Source organism: Colius striatus, chromosome 8 (assembly GCF_028858725.1).
Source record: "Colius striatus isolate bColStr4 chromosome 8, bColStr4.1.hap1, whole genome shotgun sequence".
NCBI classification, from domain to species: Eukaryota; Metazoa; Chordata; class Aves; order Coliiformes; family Coliidae; genus Colius; species Colius striatus.
In genome coordinates, this window is record NC_084766.1 from 2,246,482 (window position 1) to 2,267,522 (window position 21,041).

Sequence of the window (21,041 nt, forward strand, 5' to 3'; positions counted from 1 at the left end):
TCAGAAGAAGGTTTCAGTCTGATTTAGTAGGTATTTTGGTATCCAGACATGTTCCATTGAAATAAGCAGAAGATAAGGATCTCCCTAAGCTAGTTTTCCTTTCAGTAAAGTTCAATGCAGTGTAAGGTAGTTTTAAGTACTATTCAGTACAGCCTAATAGAGTAACCTAGGATTTGTCCTGATGTTCCTTACTCCCACTGAGTAATGCTTATTCACAGAAGAAGTTCCAAATAATGAATTGTGTTGCACAGACTTTATTAGAAATTTCCATTTATTTCAGGGGAATTCACACAGGCTGGCAAAGGCTTTCCTACTGGACTCCAATGTGAACGTTCATCACCAGGTGCCAGGAGGGAAAACCCAATTCTTTCCTATAGTCTGCCTTATCTTAACAACATCCTACTCTTTACTTGAAATTCCTTCACACATTGATCACTTCAGAGCTCATCAAAGACGAACTTAACAGTGGAGTTTCTTCTCCAACTCCAGGTTTTCTCTCTTTCCTTTTGCTCTTTTTTCTTGCACTGTGCTTTGCATGGGGTGGAAGCTGCTCTCACCACAACTGTTCAGCAGCAGAGCTCTGTTCTCATCCTGCTGGGCTTGGGAGGCCCCTTTACACATCACTGTCCATGTCCCACAGCTCTCTCCTTTACTGCCTCTCTTTGTACCCTTCTAACTCAACATTACTTGCCTTGAAATAGTTCTCTCTTAGTTCCCTTTTTCCTTTGTTTTATTTCTCACTCAGAATCACAAACTAATTTGCCATCTCTGTGTGGGTGACGTTACACCTCTGCTGTAAGCGTCCCTCACTCTGGCAAACAGTAAATCCACACACCTCTCTGGTATCACCTTTTGTATGACTTTGCATAAGATCAAATTCAGTTATAATAGAGTTCCAAATTTCCTGGTTCTTTCTTTGGGGTCCAAAACCACTGTCCCCAACCTTCTTTCTCTATTATTGAAAGCCATGCAACTTTTCTATCTGCCAGAACCCTTGACAAATGCAATTCTCCTCTTGTCTGCACTCACAAAAGCTCCTGCAAAAGCTTCTCTTATGGAATCCTCTTTGACCAAGTCATTCTGTATCATCCTCCTGCTCTTCACTGAGTCAACTATACATAATTTGTTTTCACTCTCAAGAGCACCTCGCAACTTATGCCCTCTAGGCCTGTCCTCTCACCTTCAGCTTTTGGATGCCAACTGCTCCAGAATAACCTGTGTGTCCAGCCTTCACTGTCCCCTTACTAACTTTTCTGATACTAAGTCCATAGATAAGTGGCTTTCACCATTTTCTAGCCTTCACTTGCTACTGTGTTCTCCCTCCATTTCTGATAACTACTTACTTAATAGCCTTTCTTACTCTTCTCCTGGCTGAACCAGAGAAGATTCTGAAAGGCAGATGACAACCCTACGTCTTCCCTCCCCGCCCTCCCTGCCATCTTCCACCCTGCCTCGCAGCAGTACCGGCGTGCAGCCCAAGATGCTGGGCCTTAGAAATTTATCAACATGGCTTCTGCTCTATATTTGGTCTTCTCCATGTGCCCTGTAAATGCTTGTCTCACTCCCTGCTTGGTTGGCAGAGATGAGTGAGCATACTCCTGACACATCTTGGGGAAAATAAGGGAAGATGCACACCAAAGCTGTTTCAAACACTCCCAATGATGGAGGCTTTGTTCTGTGTCAAATTGTAGATATTTTGCTCAAAAAGCCCCACATTTCAAAAGAAAGAAAGCATTATCATTTCCAACAGTTCTAACCAAAACAACAGAATGCCACGTGTGGTCAGTATTGCTAAGAAACAGACATGGAGACAGAAAAGAAGTATTTCTGCTTTCTGGCAGTAGTGATGATAGATCACTCGATGCCAGAACCTCCCTCTGGAAGACTTTGCACAAAAAAAGAAACCTACTTTGCAAACAAAAAGTGTTTTTTACATTCTTATCATATCATATATGAGGAGGCTCTGGAATCTCTCTGTTTTCTTTTTCCTTTTTGTCCTCTATGACCACCACCAAAAGCTGCAACTGCCACAGACAGGATAGATGTTGAAGTTCCTGCAGGTCAGCAAGAACAACTTTCTTTAGAGATATATTTACTTATACTCTGCAAATTTAAATCAGCAAACAAAGATTAGGGAAAGTAGCACAGTGGCTATACTAGAAATAAGTTACAGGAAGCCAACTAGAAGAAAAAAGAAGACTGCAGCCAAAACATCCAAAGTAGTGGGAGGGGGAGAAAAGATAAGTACTATTATTAGAGCACCCAAGATACACACTATTATTAGAGTGCCCAAGTTAATTCCGTTCCTCCTTTCTTTTCAGAACAGATTCGTTATGAGCTTACCCAGAAAGAATGCTGCTGTTCAACAGCACCCAGGAAGCAACTTATTTTTTCTCCTTAAAACTTTGTTTCCTCTGAATTGTTCAATGGTGGTTCCCTTGCAATTGGATCGAGACTCTGCCTAACACATGGGGCAGTGCTGCCCTATGGGTATCCTTCTCCTTCAGTTGTCAATTCACAGGGGTGTCTTGTTTCTTCACAGCTTTTTCAGTACTTCATAGACCAGTCCATGACCAATGTCATTAATGTTCTGATTACGGGGGGGGGGGGGGGGGGTGGTGGTGTTGTAGCTTATATTTATTTAGATAATTAATGCTTAAGAAATGTATACTGCTGTCCACCATTATGGTACTTGGGTATTTAGAGTTAAAACAATGCTGCATTTAAGGACTGTAGTACAGCTCCTGCAAGCAATCTGCATTGAGGGATACACTCAGCCCAGCTGCTACCCTCTGGGCAGATGGGACTCACTGCCACTGACCCTGCACCCCTGCATTCAACCTGAGAGGTGTGAGATCTACACAACGTGCTCTTTTCTCCCCAGAGACCCAAACTGATCAGAGCAGTCAGTGTCACACCTTACTGAGAGCAGAAACAATTCATTGTCTGTCCACTGAGACATCTGTTATGGGATTAGTGCTGCTTGGCAGGGCAGCCTATAAAATCACTGCTTCCTTTCCTATAGGTAGGAACTGTCTGTGTTAGTTTAGGCACTTCTCCTCAATGAGTAGGAAAGCCAAAGTGAGAGGAGGCAGGAGTAGAATCTTAAACGATCTTCCCAGGCAGCTTCTCGTGGAGAGGAGTGCCAGTTCTCTCGCCTGGGCTGTACTGCACAGGGGGTTAGGTTATGCTGCTTGCCTGGATACATCATCACTGGGATATAGCATGCAGAAACTCATCCCTCCTGATTTGCTTTCCTCACAGTTTCTAGCAAATCCTTTTCCTTCCCTCCAGAAGTCTGCCAACTGGCGTGCTCTCAGTTTGTTGGTTTTCCTGTGGACAGTGAATCTGACGCACTGCAGAAACAACAGTCCAAGCAGCTGCTTCTGTAAATTTCCAATGTTAGATTTCAATGTGTTATTCCAGATCACTAAGTGGCCAGCAGACACAGGATTCCCTTGCAAAATATCCTACTTCAGAACTTAAGATCACCAAAAGAAGCACAGCTTAATCCCTAAAAGGCTCTGTATTTGCTCTCTGCCATCCAACTTCAGACTCAGAAGTCTTTTTTTTTCTGAGTTTCCCCCAGTGCTATCAGCAACCAGAAACTAAAGACAGGCCTAGACCTAAATACAAACATAATGTTAAGCTATTTAGGATCTGGATACAACATCTGTAGCTCAGGCTAATCTTTCCTTTGGATATTATCTGTCTCAATTGAGCAATTTCAACAAACACCAAAGAGACTGGTGATTTTCATGATGGATTTTGGTAAATACTAAAGGAGCCACAAAACAGAGTTTAAAAGCAGGTGCACATCAAGCTGATGAAGAAATCCTCAGATGTGATCACTGCTGTTCACAAAACATACCCATATCCGGACAGCTCACTGAAACAATACAACATTGTATATACAAAAAGGAACATTCATCAAGTGGCTGCTTTCTGAGCATGACCAAATGGGCCCAGTGACAGGGGATTCCACAGGTGCTCAAGGTGCTCAGCCTGTAGAGTCAGGTCCTAGCACGGTCAGTCACTTTGAGGAATGCAGCTGGAGTATCCAACAAAAAACTCTGTGTGTGAGGGATTGTGTTGTTTTAAAGCTTCAACCATACTCTCTCCTAGTGTGATAAAATTGCTGATCCAACAGCAATTGGCTGCTTGTAGTGAATGAAGCAAGTTTTTGATCACACTGGCTCAGGTCACAGATAAAGGCTGGTTACTCCTGCTGCTCTAAAGGCACTAAATAGCTCAATAAGCATTTGCACAGAGTCCAGTGACCCTCAACTGATACACTTTGCTACTTCTACCCACACAGATAACACAGATAAGAGAAAAACAGTAGGCAGCACAAAAAATAAACAAAACTTTAAATAAACAAAGAAACTTGGGTAGCTGAATTGTACCTAAAGGAAATGAGATCACCATTTGCTTCAGATTCCAACCACAAACAACTGACAAGTAATCAAGAGTCATTAAAGTACAAGAATTTATATGAATCACATTCAACTTAAAATCAGCTACTCTGGAAACTCCAGGGACTCATACAGGCTGTAATTTGAGAGGATAAGACTAAAGAGTGAGATGTGTATTTTTAACTTGGTGAAGGGTGATAATGCAACATTTGAAATGTATTGTTTAAGGTTTAAGAATCCGTGGGTTTATTCAGTCGTACCTGTCATTATCTCAACAGCTACATGTAAACACACTTTAAATAATACCTTGGCTAATATCAAAGGGAGAATACAAAATGCTTTACTGTAAAAGTGCCCATGTTTTTAAAGGAGGAGCTAGAATATCCCAAAACAACTTTAGGCTACACAATTTCCCTTAAACTTGTACCATATTTTATGACTGCCCTGGAGTCCTTTCTGCAGTAATCCAAAATTTACTGTAACCCAATGCTGTTTCATTTCAAGGCTATACACACAAAGCAGTTGTAAATGCAGCTGTATTCTGTATATCCATAGTCAGGGCTACTAAATTCAGTGGCAAGCTATTTTGTTTCTAAAAAACCCAGCAGCAAACTATCCCCATTACAGAGATGACATGATTCTATGATCCTATGACATATCAAAAGGATCTGGGTGTTTTCTTAACTTTTGTATTCTTAATCACTAAGTAAATACTGAATGTGTAGCTTAACTCTGCTCTGTCATGTGAGATGATAGGGATTCAGGCACACATAACTGCTCACATGCAAATGTAGATCTCTCCATTCTTAACAAGCAGAGGACTTGCAAATGATTTCTCTGTTGCATGGGAAGCCACATTGGCAGAACAGAAATTGTATTAGTTCAAGGACAAATTCTGATATAACTTCTACATGATACAGACCAGAACATGCTCCACACAATCACCAGACTTCAGGCAACATAAAGTCTCAGTTGTATCTGTACAAGAGTTCCTCTCTTAAGCCCCATGGCTTGTCATTAACCAGCATCTACAGGGCAAACAAGTTCCATTGAGAGTCTTTCAGCAGGCATTCCATTTTGTCTACTGCTCTTCCCAAACAACTCTGAGTTAGAGACTTTCTTCTCCTCTGTCCCATCATCTTATTCTGGAGGGATAACATGGCTTGTAACAGGGCCCTTCTAAAATTCTGAGACATGCAGTAATGAACAAATCTTGACCCTGAAGCTACCAAAAGTCCCTTGATAGCAGAACTGGTCCTGTTTCACCCCTCCCACTCCCTGGGTCTGTGGATTTCCTACCTGTGCAGTCACGTCCAGCTTTGAGGTCAGATGGAGGTCTCACCAGGACTGTCAAGCTACATATTTTCCAAGGGCACATAACAAGGGTCTAAGGGTTTATTTCACCTGAAACCTCCCTTCAGATCTTGTAGTGCCAGCTATCAGCCAGCTCAGTGAACTCAAGCACTGAATCTCATCCATTTCTGCTTCCCTAAGAGCCACTTAATGCTCATAGAGATCATGCAGCCTTGTTTACTGTGGGATTGCTTGCAATACCAAAGCAAACTCATTTGCAGCTAGCTTGGACAGCTCTCTGCTAAACCATAGTTTCTGTTCAGTCATTCAACAACAATACATTCACCTATCTAGGTGCAAACACTCACACCAAAAGAGCTTGATGGCACTAAAGCTGTACTGCAAACATATCAACATTTCTGAACAGTAACTGTTGCCAGTCTGACTGAAACAAACCACCACAGCATGGATCACTTCTCATGGTGGCCTTTTTGATCTATTTTATCACTGAGAATAAAGTAATACAGTGTTTCAGTAAAACCTAAGTATATGGCAAACAGTAGAAAAAGAGAGTTTTAAGTCTTGCCGTATCTTGTGCCAGAGTGAAGACAATAAAAGTTTTGAGCTCTTTGGACACAGGAAACAAATATGCACCTTCAGGTTTTAGGAGGAAAGCACATCTTGGTCGAAGGTTCAGGAGAAGATCATTGCTTACCCTTCTACAACAAATGTGAGAGAGGAAACTCAGATGCTCTAGGGTTGACTCTTTTTCCCAAAAGTGAGTTTGAGGAAGCCAACAGGGCCCAGCACCTCTTCCTTGGAAGTGGCAAAGAGGAAGGAGAGGAGCTATCCAGCCCTGAGGCACTCTGCTCTTCCTGGCACCTTTTCCCTTCCCTGCTCTCTTTGATGATCCATTTCTTCATTTATTACATCTCCAGTTGGTGAACTAAACTTCATTAGGTGAGCAAATGTTTCAGACTGCTTTTAAAATCCGGATCACTTTCATCCCTGGGAATTTATTCCCTAGGATAAGTTTGCTCCACAGCCATTCCTCTAAAGTAAAGAGACTGTCAGGGGGATTCTACATCATTTTCTGCTCTGTTTCTTAGAAGGTCTAATTCCTTGTGTTGTTGATACATTCAGTCATCAAAGTGAGAAAAAAAGTCTCTCCTGAAATTCAGAATGATTTTTTTCCTTACCTGTGTTGACTTCTGGACTTCCAGCTTCAGCTGTTTCTCTTGACTCAGGTCCTGCCGCTCAGTCAAGTGGATTCCGCGTGCTCTCAGCAGACATACGAGGAGAGTTCCCATGTGAGCCTGAACATCTACACAGAAAAGGATTGAAAATGTTAGCAGAGAGTACCCCTAAAAACGTTTGGTTATACCACAGACTTGATACAAACAGAAGGTGGGGAGAGAAGATGAAAGCTAAGCCATACTCGTGTCAGTGAAGTTAGATGTCAAACATAGCAGGGTGGTCTCCTTGAGCTCTGAACTGTCCAGCTATTAAAACACTCCTCTTAAGGGGAATTGAGGTCAACTCCTGCCTGACCTGCCTCTGAAGAAACTGCTCTTTGTCAGCTACACAGGCTATGGAGATCTGCCTCAGCTTAGTCACCTGCACTACCTGAAGCTCAAACCTATGAATTTACCCACAAACACCATGTACTGGTTTGATGTTATTCACTGCATTGCTGCAATCTTACACCATAACATGAACAATCACGTTTGGCTGGGTTAGGAGACTATCCATTTTGCTAGGCCTGCATTCTTAGGAATCTGTCTATTCACGTCACTATCCACATCTTATGAAATGATCCCCCTTTGAATATTTCTTCAGAAGGCAGAAATTATGAGAGAATCACCCCCAAATTCTTGGGAACAGAAGGCTGCTCAGGGGTAAGGCACCTGTAAGTAGCTTTGGAGGACATGAGTTTAGCCTCTGCTGTGGGACCTGTGTCCTAATAGATTCCATACATCATGAGAAGTACACCCTGCTCACCTCAAATGTCCTGTGTTTCAGCTAGAGGTAGCTCTCCGAAAACTCATTCAAAGCCTCAAGCACAGATTCTGGCCCAATACCCCCTCCCAGTGGGCTGTGCTTAATCCACACCTGAACCCATGTAATCCTCTACTAATTAATAAACTATATGTGCTTCTCTCATTATGGGTAGCGCCGCATGCATAAAATACAATATGCCTCTTCACATCCCTAGGCATGTTTCAACACATTCTTCTCACCGCCATCGCTCACATTTCTCTTTTTAAACGGCTCTAAGAAATTGCTGACAGCCGCGGGGGCGCGGAGCGGCCCCGCACAAACGTCCAACTGCCAACAAAGTACTTCGCTGTCGTGACCATGCTCCCCCCACCGCCCGAAACTAGAGAAGAATGAAAAAAGCATCATTTAAGATTTCCCCTTGAGTCACTGCAGCAGCTTCGGTTCGCAGCGAGGTAAGCGCCGCAGGTCCCGGCGGGGCGGGCGCGGGGCGGCCCCGGGGCGGCGGCGGCGGCGGCGGCACCGCCCCCGCTCAGCCTTTATAGCAGCGCCCGCCCGGCCGGCCCCGACTCAGACACCGACAGCCATCGCCTGCCACGGCCACCGCGCCGCTCCCCGGGGCTCCCGCGACGGTAAGTGCCGTGCCTTTAACACCCAATCGCGACCGACGGGCGACGATGCCACCGCAGCAATAAGTCCGGCGGAACGCCGTGCTCGATCCCGAAACGAAAAGCCCCGGGAGCCGGCGCGATGCGGTACTTCGGCGGCCGTGGGAAGGGCTGTTCTGCGGGCTGCGGGGTGGCATCCTTTTCACAAGAAATCGGCAGGGCTGTGATTTGTGATGCGGAGGCTGGGCCTGGGAGACTAATTATGGTAACGACTGGCAAATTTCTTGCACAGCTGCCAAAATGCTAGAAATAGTGATCCTAAAAGGAATAATGTTTAAAGGAAAAGATATCTGCAGAAATCACAGCTGCATCTGAAAAGCGTGTGTGTCCAAGTACCTGAGGCATGATTGGCTTTCTTGCATTACGAAACCTGCTTACAAGCAAAGGGTGCAGCTACATTAGCATTCTGGTTTGGATCATGTCAGCTTTTTTCAGATGAATCTAGTCATCTTCTCTGTTCCTCATGTTTTTGTTCACACCACCAGCTGTCTTTAGAGTATTTGCACTGTATTTTTTTCTGAGTACAAAACCAACTGGCAGATGCATGCCAAACATCAGCAGGCAGGCAGTCTGCAAGACCCAACTAGAATTAACCCAGTGTGGAAACCTCTGAAGCAGGTAGCATAGAGCAGCTCTTCAGCACCAGCTCAGTTCTGCACACCCTCTCCTGCTGCACTGCATTGCTTCCTGATGCAACTAGGACTGAGATTCCCAAGTGTCTTTCAAAAATCAAGTTATGTAGAACTTTAAAAACAATAATCCCATGTCTTGCATTGCAATTAAAGGATTCTGTTAAACTAAAAACATTACAGATTTTTTAAAAGACATATTGGTGCTTTAGAGCTCTCCTCCCTTGTTGGTTTACAAGCAAAGTTTTTAACACTCTGGGGAAAATGGCCAAATGTGCTCAGCTACAAGACCCAGCACCATGTAAGAAATCCAGACAATATATCTAAGCTTCTCTAATACTGTAAATAAGTCAGGTAATGTCAAGACCAGACTTCCAGGGCTTTGCGGTGGTCAGAGGCACCTGGTGAGGTGGCCAGGCTTTGTAAGCGCCTAGCAGCAATAAGATGCAGTCAGTAACTATAGAGGCAATGAAAAAAGGAACTTTCCATTTAATATCCTAAATGTGGATGGGCAGTGCTCTTGTTGCAAGCTAGTAATCATCAGTTAAATAGGCACAAACAGCTGGACAGCGACCAAATACATCTGCCAGTTTCTGTGGTAGCCCACATAGCAGAAACAGAGTATGAATTTTTCTCCTTCATTTCAAATCTAACAACAAAAAATGTATCTGGTTGTATGGCTAAATGTAAAAAAAAAAAAAAAGCTTCAAACAGTAGTTTCTAATTTCATATGTGGAGATCAACAACAGATACTCCACAGTCAGCCAACGCTTAATTCTTCTGTCAATCGCGCTGTGACCCCTGAAACCAACTGAAGACAAGAAATTAAGTTCCTCTTCTATTTTCAGAGTCAAAACAATACGGATAGAAGAGGAACAAAGTGAGAAGTTAACTAAGAACATGAAGTTACTCATCTTCCTCACAGTAATCCTGGGCACACTTGTCACAGGACTAGATTCTGTAAGTTTTGAAATCAATAGTGGTGGGGGGGGGGGTGTTTCACTTGGAACCACTTCTGGTTCCGATTGTACTTCTGCTTTGGACAGTGTAGCGGGCTTTTGACTTGAATTCTCCTTTCTGCTGCTTTTGCATGTACATATACAGCTGCTGCATATATGCCTCCATGAAACATAGTTTTGAACCCTTTGTTTTTTCTTCTTTTTTTCCACCCCAAGATGTTTGCTAACATTCAACTAGTGCAGACAACATGCAATAACCAAAAAAATCTACCTTTTCTGTTTTCCTCTTCATGAAATTTAGACCTGAACACTGGGGATCAAGAGCTCATTGGTGTTTCATAGAGATTGATATTGGGCCTTAACTACATTTCCACTTCCCCTGCTTGAAAGTGTGATGCTAGAAAAGGAGCAACAGATAGGATTTGGAATATTTTTTATGATAAGTTTGTATGAGAGTTGATATTGATCAGCAGAGCCATTCATCAGCATTATGGATCTATATTGTTACCATTACTTGTTTTAGCTCAGGCAAGCCTATCTTTTCACCTCTGGGAAAAGCATACTAAAAGCATAATCTTACTTAATTCCATAGAGGAAGAAATCCAGCCTGCAAAGCAGAGGCAGGACCTGAAGTACAGGGCGAGAATTTGTTGTTGCATAAGTCCACTGGCTTTTATTCCATGGCACAAACATGAAGTGCCAAGGTCACTCAAATGACAGAGGCAGATGGACAATGTTGCATCTCTGCTGCGCTGCTTGGTGGCTGAGAGATGGAGAGGGAAATTTCCCTTCCCTGTTTTAGGGACACTGATCATTGAGCTGCTTAGGTCTGTATAGCAGAAATAACTGCAGCGTTGACCTGATGCAGGGGAGCAACTTGATGGGGTTTTTCTGAGGGGTTCTTTTTTGTGATGCATACTTTTTTCTTCCCTGTTCTGCTTTGCTCAAGTCCAGTTGCACTTCTCATTCAAATAGAGATTCTGTAGAGCAGGTTCAGCTGGTCACCACATGCAAAACACTGGACTGTTGAAGGTATGCAGTAGGGAACAGAGCTTGGGCCCATCAAAGACAACCAAACCACATTAAAACCCTGTTTCCTTAAACTTCTTTTTTTCTTTTCCCCCAGGCTTTCAGCAAGCACTACAAGCTGCCCTATAAACACAGATCAGGTCACAAAGGTAAGTATCTCCTTGTTCTACTTGAACCTAAAAAGAACTTGTTACCTTGTGATTACATTTTCATATGAGAAGGAAGACTCATAATGATATTTAAACTCCTAAAATTTAATCTGCAACTACATTTAACTTCATCATGCAAATGTTTTGCCTCTAATTAGTGTTGCTTCTTACTTGCAGACTGCCATTGTTTGAATGGAGGAACCTGCATTGCCTATTACTTCTTTAGTGGAATTAGTCGTTGCGTATGCCCAGAAGGACACACTGGGATTCACTGTGAACTAGGTAGAGTATCTATCGTCTGTAATGCTAAAATGAGTGAAAAGATCTCAAAATAGAAGCAAATCATGACAAGGAAATGCCAAGTGAAGGTACTATCCATAAACACATGACTGTATATCCTTTATCACTTTATGCTAAGAGACTAGGTGAGGAGAAACAACTATATTGGCACAAAATGAGGATCTTTAGGTATTTTTGTCCCTGCCTCCCCACTAATGTTGCCTACCTCACAAATGTTTTACTCACAAAAGTGAACTTGCTTGGAAGTGTTCAGAAGCAGAAGTGATTACATTGTGAAGTATAGTGAAACTATTCAAGAAACAATCAAAACTTGTACAGAGCAAATTTAATGAGAATATCTAATCAGCCCAGAATCTGCATCATCTGCTCTCAAGTGTAATGCAGGAACGTTTTTATTGTTAGAAAGATACATACAGATTATTTTTGTCTCAGACTTATAAACAAGAAAAGCTGTTAAGGAAATATTTCTCTTTGCAGACACTGACAGCAAATGCTATACTGAGAATGGTGAGGACTACAGAGGAATGGCAACAGAAGAGGACTGTCTGCCATGGGATCTCCCCTCGGTAGTCAGGAGGAGTCAGTACCATGCCCACTTGAAGAATGCTCTGCAGCTCGGGCTGGGCAAACACAGCTACTGCAGGTAAGAAGCACCACTCTTCCTGGGGTGACTTCTACTGTCACAGCCTCAGGTCAGGATACATATTAAAAAAACCAAACAACCAAATGTCATGGAGGTGAATTTGGACTAAAAGTATCTTGAATAGAACTCTTGGAAGTGTCTAGAGTTCTGACTACTGAAGGTGGTCAGAAGGTACTGCAAAATTCTCAGTATACAGCAGTAATAATCAGGTTTAACTATTTTCTGTCATGTCTTGCAACAAGACACTTCTGGCCTTTTCAGGACAGTTAGAATTCTAAGATGCTATCTTTTTTTTAAACTATTTTTATGACAAGAACATTTCTTTTATAGAAATCCAAATGGAAGGAACAGGCCCTGGTGCTATACCAAAAGGGGATTCTCCATTCAAGAAACACCCTGCAACATAGAGAAGTGTGGTAAGTAACATCAGTTTCAAGACAACTGTCTTTCTTAATAGCACAAGGTTGGTGCTTAGTTGCAAGAACATCTGAACAAAACTTCTCCTTTTGCAGGGCGTGCATGTGGTCAAAGGAGCATCAGCAAGTACTTCAAGATCGTTGGTGGAAGCCAAGCAGAGGTTGAGTCTCAGCCTTGGGTAGCTGGCATCTTCCAAAACATAAGGGGTGTTGACCAGTTTCTGTGTGGTGGCAGCCTCATCGACCCTTGCTGGGTGCTTACAGCAGCACACTGTTTTCATAACCCGTAAGTTCACAGTCCTGCATCCTTCTTGTTTGGCACCTTTCTTCAACAGGTTTCTTGGTGTGATGCTCACTGAGTGAGTCTTCTAAATGTGCTAGAGTAAGAATGTTCCTTTGAGCAGAACAAGAAGAGCAGATGTAAATATTAAGCCTCTGGGAGTCCAAGTCTAGCAGCATGAGTTAGCAAGACATGAACATTTTGGTGGATTACACCACTTAAGCCATTTTAGCTTAAATTTGACCCAGAGCTTCATTTTAATTTAGTTCTTACCGAAACTTTATACCGAAAGGTGATGAGCTGTGGAGCAATAAATTTATGGGTGGTTTTCTGTTGTTTTTCCTATGGAAAGCTGATCCTTCTGATACCCTGCAGAGGATTCTCCTCACTAGTGTCTGGTATTAGTAGCAGCTAGCTAGGTGTGCACTTCAAAATGCCTGAACATCTATCTTAATCCCTTCACATGGAAAATCAAGGTTCTTCCTTTAGAACATTGGATCAAATTTCAAAGCTGACCAGTCTTTGTACTTTGTCAGCATTAAAGTAAACACATAACAGAACTGGGACTGCATCTAAACAGCTGACCTTAGCCTCAGGAATCAGTAGTTTTCAGGAATCTCTTTACTCTCACTCAGGCCAAAGAAACCACAAAACAAATCCATCTACAAAGTCTTCCTTGGAAAGTCCGTGCTGAATGTTACTGACAGTAAGGAACAAGTATTCATGGTGGATGACATCATCTCTCACCCTGACTTTACAGATGACACTGGTGGCAATGAGAATGACATTGGTAAGAATCGTCTTAACGTGAGCCTGTAAAACACTGAGAATAGCTGAAGGCCATGTAATTGTGGCACATCTCTTCTAAAACCAAAACCAGAGATGACATGAAGTGGGGCAGGAACTAAGTGTTTCTGATTATTAAGCCTATGCTGAGCAAGGTTTTCCCACTTGTCTAAATTTGGGTTGTGGCACAGTCAAGTATAAGCCTGTCTTGTCTCTGGACCTGTGCGAGGCACCGCTTTTCCGTAAGCATCGATGGCAGCATCTCATTTCTCTCATCTTATCATCTACAGAGGTGTATGTATAGCAAATGATGAAAAACTACATGCACAGTAGGTTTCATGTAGTAGGGGCATTACCATAGCAGGTACCACATTAGCTGGAGATCATCCTGGATTAATCCAGGCTTTCATACATTTCACTGGCTTTCACAAGCCTGTCCCTAAACCAAAGAAGTCAGAGATGGGTTTTGCAACTTGCCCAGAACAGAATTGCCACTCTCACACTTGACAGAACTCTACCACCCATTCCAAATTCCTGCTGCTATGGAAAGACCCCAAGAATAGCTTCAGAAGCCCTTCTGATGAGGAGTATAAAGTGCCTCCTGTTCAGCAGGGCAGTAGGTTCCACCCTCTAGAGCCAGTCAGGAAGCTGAGGTTTTAAAACACCTGAAGATACACTTCCAGAAGAACCTTCCTTGAGCTATCAGCCCCTGTCCTTCCAGGAAGTTCAAGTTGGAACATCAGTCAGCTTCAGTGCTGGGAAATTAATTTTCTGTTACTAAATAATGACTCAGTGTTATTCCAAAACCAGTGGGAGGAGTCATAGGTAACCAGAACTAAATGTAATTACAACTATCTCCATTAACTGTACCTGATGCTCCTCATGACAGAACTTGAGGGGAAAAACTTGCTTTACAAATCTAACTGTATCTTCTCTGACTTGCTCCTTAGCTCTGATGAGGATAAGAACAGCTTCTGGACAGTGTGCAGTAGAATCCAAGTATGTCAGAACAGTGTGTTTGCCAGAGAAGAACCTTTATTTACAAGACCATACCCGATGTGAGATAGCTGGCTATGGAAAAAAGGATTTTTGTAAGTTCTATTTCCACAATATAGAACTAGATGTTTTTATACCATCATCTACAACGGATTTTTAAAAATCCTTTCTATTATTCTGTGTTCTCCATGTGCTTTTTGTGTTGTCTTGGATGGTGAAAATAGTTAAAAACTCTTCTGTTTGCAGATGACATCTTCTACGCTCAAAGACTGATGTCAGCCACTGTGAACTTAATACCACAGACAAAGTGCAAATATGAATACTATGACAGTATCAGAGTTACTGACAACATGGTCTGTGCTGGAGATCCCACATGGATGACTGATGCATGCAAGGTAAAACTGGTTTGGTTTATCTTCTAAATAATTTTGAAATGCATGTACACTCTATGGATCAGCCACTATCATCTTGTAATGCCCCTTCAAGACTCTCCTTTGGAGGTGCAAGAAGAGCAGTGTCTTAGCCATTGTTATTTCTAAAGGCCTTATTTACAATGTATTCAAGCAATGACTAGTAGATATGCATCAGAGGAATACAGCAGCTATTCCAGACCTAACTTGCACTTTCTTAACATTAAATATAGTTCCTGCCAAAGAGATCAAAGGTGAATTACAGGGGCACACTGAGCTGCTCCATAGACTCCTTAAAAGTAGATTTACTTCCCTGACCCTTACTGGACAGAGTGGCCAGATGAGCCACTGAAAAGAGAAAGTGTTATCCCGAAGTGTTAGAAGTACCTTGTGGGCATGGAGACAATTGATTCTGTGATGGAGAACTGGGTGTGTTGGCTTTGACCTGGCATCACTGGCCTAATAGCTGTGATTCTAAGCCTAGGATGGAGTGTTGTGTGCAAGGTAACTACTTTGTCTGTGCACAATTAGGGGAGAACTAGAGAACTTTACCCTACAGACTGCGTTCAAGTTGCAGCAGATGCTGAGCCTTCTGTTCCATCTATGCAGTGTTCTTAAATCAAAACTAGGTCATAGAAATTTATTAGCTTGTTTCACTCTGGACAAACAATCACAGGCACCCTGTTATAAAGGCTCCATTTACAGAAAACAGCCTAACTTATTCTCTTTCCATTCTCAGGGAGACTCTGGTGGCCCCATGATCTGTGAGCACAATGGCAGGATGATACTTTATGGAATTGTCAGCTGGGGAGACGGCTGTGCAAAGGAAAACAAGCCTGGTGTTTACACAAGAGTTACTCGATACCTTAACTGGATTGACTCCAATATGAATGCGGTAATTGCCAAGAGTCGTTTTCTTCCTGAACCAAAGTGATCTTTTTTCTACAGCTGGACTTAAATGAGCACGATGAAGCCTATACTGATGCAGGACACTCAGGTCCTGAATGTCATGAGAGGCTTTCCTTTTAAATGCTGGCGTGGTCTGTCACTCGCATCAGTGTTCGTGAGGCAGAGAAATGGTTGATACATTATCTTACTACTCTGAGTTACCTGAAAACCACTCCATGGGAAGCTAAAATATTTAACATTTAAATGAGCATTCCCATGCAAGACACTGTGTATACTGAGTTATCTGTTCACTTCATTTATGAACCAGCATTTGGTCTGGAAGTGTTGGTACAACTTTAACTTATTTATCTCAAGTATTCATTTTATAAGTGACCCGAGTTGAATATTTTCTCACCACACTGAACAATGCTAAGACTCAAGTCTTAGAAACCTAATCTGTTAATTCCAGTACTGAGAGAGTGGCCAGAAAGTGAAAGAAACAGCATCACCATTATCAGTGACATGTGAAGAAGGACCAAAGTCTGCTTAGGCTGAGGCAACACTTGGTGCACAGGGTTCAGTGCTATAGACCCAACATACAGTGAAATTGTGTCAGCGTTACAAATACTAAATGTATTCCACTTAAGTACTGTGCTGTGAGAAGGTAAATTGGAAACTTGACTTTCTGGTCACATCTGAAAGTGGCTGGATGCCCTGAAAAGTCTGATTATGCAACCTCACTACATGTAGCTCTCCACCCAGGAGAGGATTTAGGGGCTCAGTACCCATTGAATGATGCAGATGTCAACAGTCAGAACTTCATTTCCATTCATTTAACTGATATTATATGGAAACTACTTATGCTGGTTTTGTTTTTAAACTTGTCTTTGTTTTAAAGATTTGAATTATTTGTATGAGGGCTGGAACCTCAAGTTTTATTTAATTATTTTTACTATGTTTAACTTATTGTTTGTATTATGGATGTTAAAATATCATTAAAAGAACCTGTTCTCTTTATGTGTCTGCTCCTCCTCTCTGGAAAGGGAAAGAGTAGGATTTGAAATAAATTACAAAGTTCCAATCTGAACTGTATAATCCCTTGCTTAAAATAGAAATGTTTGAACTTTATTAAAGCATTTTGTATCAGAAATGAATGACTCTACTCTGCACTAGGGTGCTAGAAAACTGTGTCCACAAGCATGGCCCAGAGCTTAGGATGAACAGCAGTGCTGAGGATCCAATATCTATGCTGCATGTGCCTCTGCACTGCCATCAAGTTTGGGTTTCACCCTAAGGGAATACAGTTCTCATCCTCCAGAACTGCTTCCCAATAATACCTGAATCATTGCTGGGGGAAAACACACAATGGGGAAGTGAGAGATTCATTTCAGTAGTTCACTCATTAACTTAACCAAAATGCTACTGCCTCTGGAAGAAAGCAACGCTGCAATATCATAGAAAGGTGCTACAAGGAAAGTAATAGTTTCAGTTTTCCTCAGTATCTCTTTGAAGACACTCAAAAGAGCATTTGCAGTTCAAGTTTTGCTAAGCAAAATCTTAGGTAGTTGAAATTATATCTGAACAGCACGATTTCAATTTATTTTCTTCTTCAAGAAAGAAGTTTAGCTAGAACAAAATTCAAGTAGAGAGTGCTAAGAAATACCTGAAGCCAACTGCATTTCTAATTCTGAACAAAGTGTCACAATTAAGCTCAAAGTAAATCTTTGCTGAAGGTATGTTCTTTTGTTTGGGCAGAAAACACTCTCAAGGTCTTTTCTTCTGGTCAGTTAAGGCAGCACAGTAAGATCCTAGCATGCACTGTCTACTTTGATTTTGTTCCTTTTAAGGAAACTATGAAGAGGAGACAGACTGGAGATACTGCTCTTAACAGAGTTTATGGCAAATTTATGGAGAAGAGTTTGTATCACAGCATCAGGATACCATATATTGGTGTGATGCTTGTGAAAGTAAAAGGCTTGCAGGTGTCATAACAGTATCCTGCCATTCATTAAATGACTCCCTACACCGAAATGGCCATCATGGAACTAATTAGCAGCAGTTTTCTGAACTAATTTCTGAAGTTAGCATCCTAACTGAATAACACATTAAGCCAGAGAGTCTCCAATAGTTACTGCTTAAAAGATCTCAGACTAGCAATTACACTTGCCATTTTTTTGCCCTACTTTAAAAAAAAAAAAAGGTAGTACCCAAATGTTTTGTTATTCATCTCCTCTCACAAATGCAGGATTTGGCATCAAATTAAAGGGTTGCTAGCAAAATGTAACTGATTTTTGTAGATAAGGCCATGTGAACATTTACTTTCTCATTATAGCTAATTTAAGAACTCAGAAAAAATATGAAAGGTGTATGTGCAATCATTCCTTCTGGAGCTCTCAGGCAGAGCTTTTGGCCTCAGTCACCAGCTGCTCAATTATGAATGAGTTCAGACTTCAGAAATAGTTTGGAAAAGTCTTGAGCAAGAAATTTGTTGTGACCTACAAGCAGGGCACTGACTACAAATGAGCAAAACTGGCATTCTTTAAAAACTACTCATAATAACATTTTGGTCAAATGCTTTATGTTTAGATATACACTAAGAATGTGAACAACTTCCAAAGAGATAAACACTTCTTTTTTCCTTCTATTTCTTTCTAAATCAAATAGAGATGAACTAGATAAATTCAAACCATTGTTAGGCTGATTGATGCCTTCCTAGCAAGATAGTTGTGAATTCAGAGTTGCTCAGGTATGATTTCAACTATAGCAATCCTTTAAGAAAACCAAGGGAAAATGCATAAACTAAATTGCCTCTTTCCAAAAAGCACACTGATATTTCTGAGAAGCATGCTACATCTTGTAGCTTATTGTAGTCTGGGAACACAAGTCTTATACATTGGTGAGGGAATGATAGGAATAAGAATTTTAATGAAGTCTTGTCTTTAGATTCAAGACTGAAGCATGTAACATTTGGACTACTTCCAGCTCTGTTATCATTAAATTACATGTCTTTATACTTCAATTTCTCTTTTATTAAACAGGTGTGACTGCTTCCCTTCTCCCACAGATCTGCCCAGGTATGATTTGTCAGGAGGAAGGAGAACTGCCAACCGTGTGAATGTGCTGTGAGTAACCCATCGACATCCCAGTCTTGTACAGGAACAGCAAGCACCACTTAAACAAAAAATGATCACCAACTATACTGGATTGTCAACTGTTTGGCAATGCAATTTGTGGTTGTGATCTGCAAACAGAAATTTATTAGCAGAGATTCCCACTGCATGTGGCAGAGTGATTTGGCAAAAGCATGCTGTTTGTGGACTGCTGGTTAAAATTTGCACAGGGAGTTGCATTCTTTCTAGAAAATGAATTGAAGATCTCCAGTGAGAGACTGTGAGACGGGAAACTCTGCAAGAAGAGAAGAAAGCACCTCTTCACTGCTTTTCTGGACAGTAACTACCAGGACAGCCTGATTAGTCTCGGCAGACAACATTTTGCACATAAAGTAAGCAACATCAATACAGTTCTAGACAATAATATACTATGTTTGAATCATTTCTTTTGGGATGCTATAGCCTTTTCCCTTCAGCATTTATTTCATTTAAACATTCATCAAAGTAGTAAAGTCAATAGATTTCTGACAGGGACAGAATACAAACGCCCTCAGGGCTATGGAATGTTATTATCGTTGTAATGAACAGCACATTTGTCATCAACTTCTACGGCCTTTTTCTACAAATAAAGCAAATGCAATTTAAATTGCAGCTTATTCCCGTTGTTATAAATACAAATGAGAATGAAAAAAGAGCAATAAACAAAATTTGCATTGAGATCTCATCTTGAAAACTGAAAGCTCTGGAGAAAGTATGAATCAAGAGAGAGTCTTGAGAGCAGAGGAAATTCAGGTGCTGTTTTAAGTGTGCAGTCTTATGTATTCTTCAGTTATGTTTCATCAACTGCCCCAACAAAAATGAAATCTTTAAACAAACTTATAGTGTACATATGTCTCTGCTTTGGCTGCTATAATACTTCATATACCCTCTTTCAACGTGCTCTGCATGACTTTTCCCCCACAACTACAATATCATCTGGCTGGCTCATTATCAGAGCCTGGGAGAAAGAATGGCAGAAGGTGAGAGCACTGTTTTTGCAAAACTTCCTCTTCCTGCAACAGAACCAGAGGAAACATTTTCTTTCCCTCCTTACAGAGAGTGAGCAGAGGATGACCCAGGTTGTGGTGCTGCGAGGTTGGAGAGAAAAAGCCTTGAGAACTGGGCACAGAGCTTGACAAAAAACAACTGCAGAATTGAAAGATAAATACTAGAGAGAGAATATTCGATATCTGGTAGGTACTAACATACGTGCAAGACAAATGTTGATCTCATAAATCTGCTATTACTTAAGCACATCTGTCCTTGGTTTCAAGTATGTGGCAGGCAACAGAAAGGAGTGGAATGGGAGTCCAATAAGCATTTAAAAACACCTGCAAGGTGATCAACAGCTAAAGAGAAGAGATCATACTCTCAGAACTAAGAGGAACTCCAGTCTCTACTTATCTTCGATACTTCCACAGAATAAATACATTAAGTAATAAAGATAAAGCAGAATCTGATGTGTCCAGAGGAGAGGAAGATTGTTTAACCTGTCAGCTCTTAATCGGAAGTGATACATCCTGAATGGATAGACCACTTTACCCCATATGGCTGAAGCTTTCTTCACAGACATGAAATTGAAATGTGACTCAAAGCCCTTAAAAATAAAATCTGCTTTAAATAAACTAAGTTATGGTGAAACATGATATGTAGTCACCTATTTGTTGCATATGTTACACCACTTCCAGTGGAATTGTATGTGTGGGACGATTTTGTTCGTGCATGTTGAAACCTGAACTAAACAAGAGCAATATGTTTATTTGGTCAGAAAGCTTTTGCCTCACCTCTGACTCTTGCTTGGGCAAATAAAAACAGAGCTTATCCCTGAAAATAGAATCAAACCTTCCTACATTCATTAAGCTTATAATCTGAAGCTTCAGATATCTTTATCTCAAGACAAAGTAAAAAAAAAAAATTAAGTGACATACTTGAAACAATGAGCGTTCATTAAAGATCAAATCTGGGTTCCAACTTGGTCTGCCATACCCTTTCCAATCCATCATATCCCACATGATTACACAAAGGGGTAATCT

At 41.4% G+C, this 21,041-nt stretch overlaps 1 protein-coding gene across 5 annotated transcripts; it reads left to right on the plus strand.

Moving 5' to 3' along the window:
- Nucleotides 1-8,286: 8,286 nt before the first annotated feature.
- PLAU (plasminogen activator, urokinase) lies at nt 8,287-20,749 on the plus strand. 5 transcript variants are annotated; one of them, XR_009819164.1, is made up of 13 exons: nt 8,383-8,461; nt 9,852-9,963; nt 11,089-11,140; nt 11,318-11,422; nt 11,918-12,083; nt 12,414-12,499; nt 12,596-12,785; nt 13,415-13,569; nt 14,516-14,656; nt 14,808-14,956; nt 15,711-15,866; nt 18,898-20,201; nt 20,283-20,749. XR_009819164.1 is itself a non-coding variant. In XM_062000839.1 (12 exons), the coding sequence occupies exons 1-12, from the start codon at nt 8,457-8,459 to the stop codon at nt 18,901-18,903; spliced, it is 1,323 nt and encodes a 440-aa protein (XP_061856823.1). In that variant the 5' UTR covers nt 8,383-8,456; the 3' UTR covers nt 18,904-20,749. The 5 variants fall into 5 exon arrangements, 3 of the variants coding, with proteins under 3 accessions (XP_061856824.1, XP_061856823.1, XP_061856822.1); XR_009819163.1 differs by having other exon boundaries at nt 18,898-19,361; nt 20,065-20,749; XM_062000839.1 differs by having other exon boundaries at nt 18,898-20,749.
- The last annotated feature ends 292 nt before the right edge of the window (nt 20,750-21,041 follow it).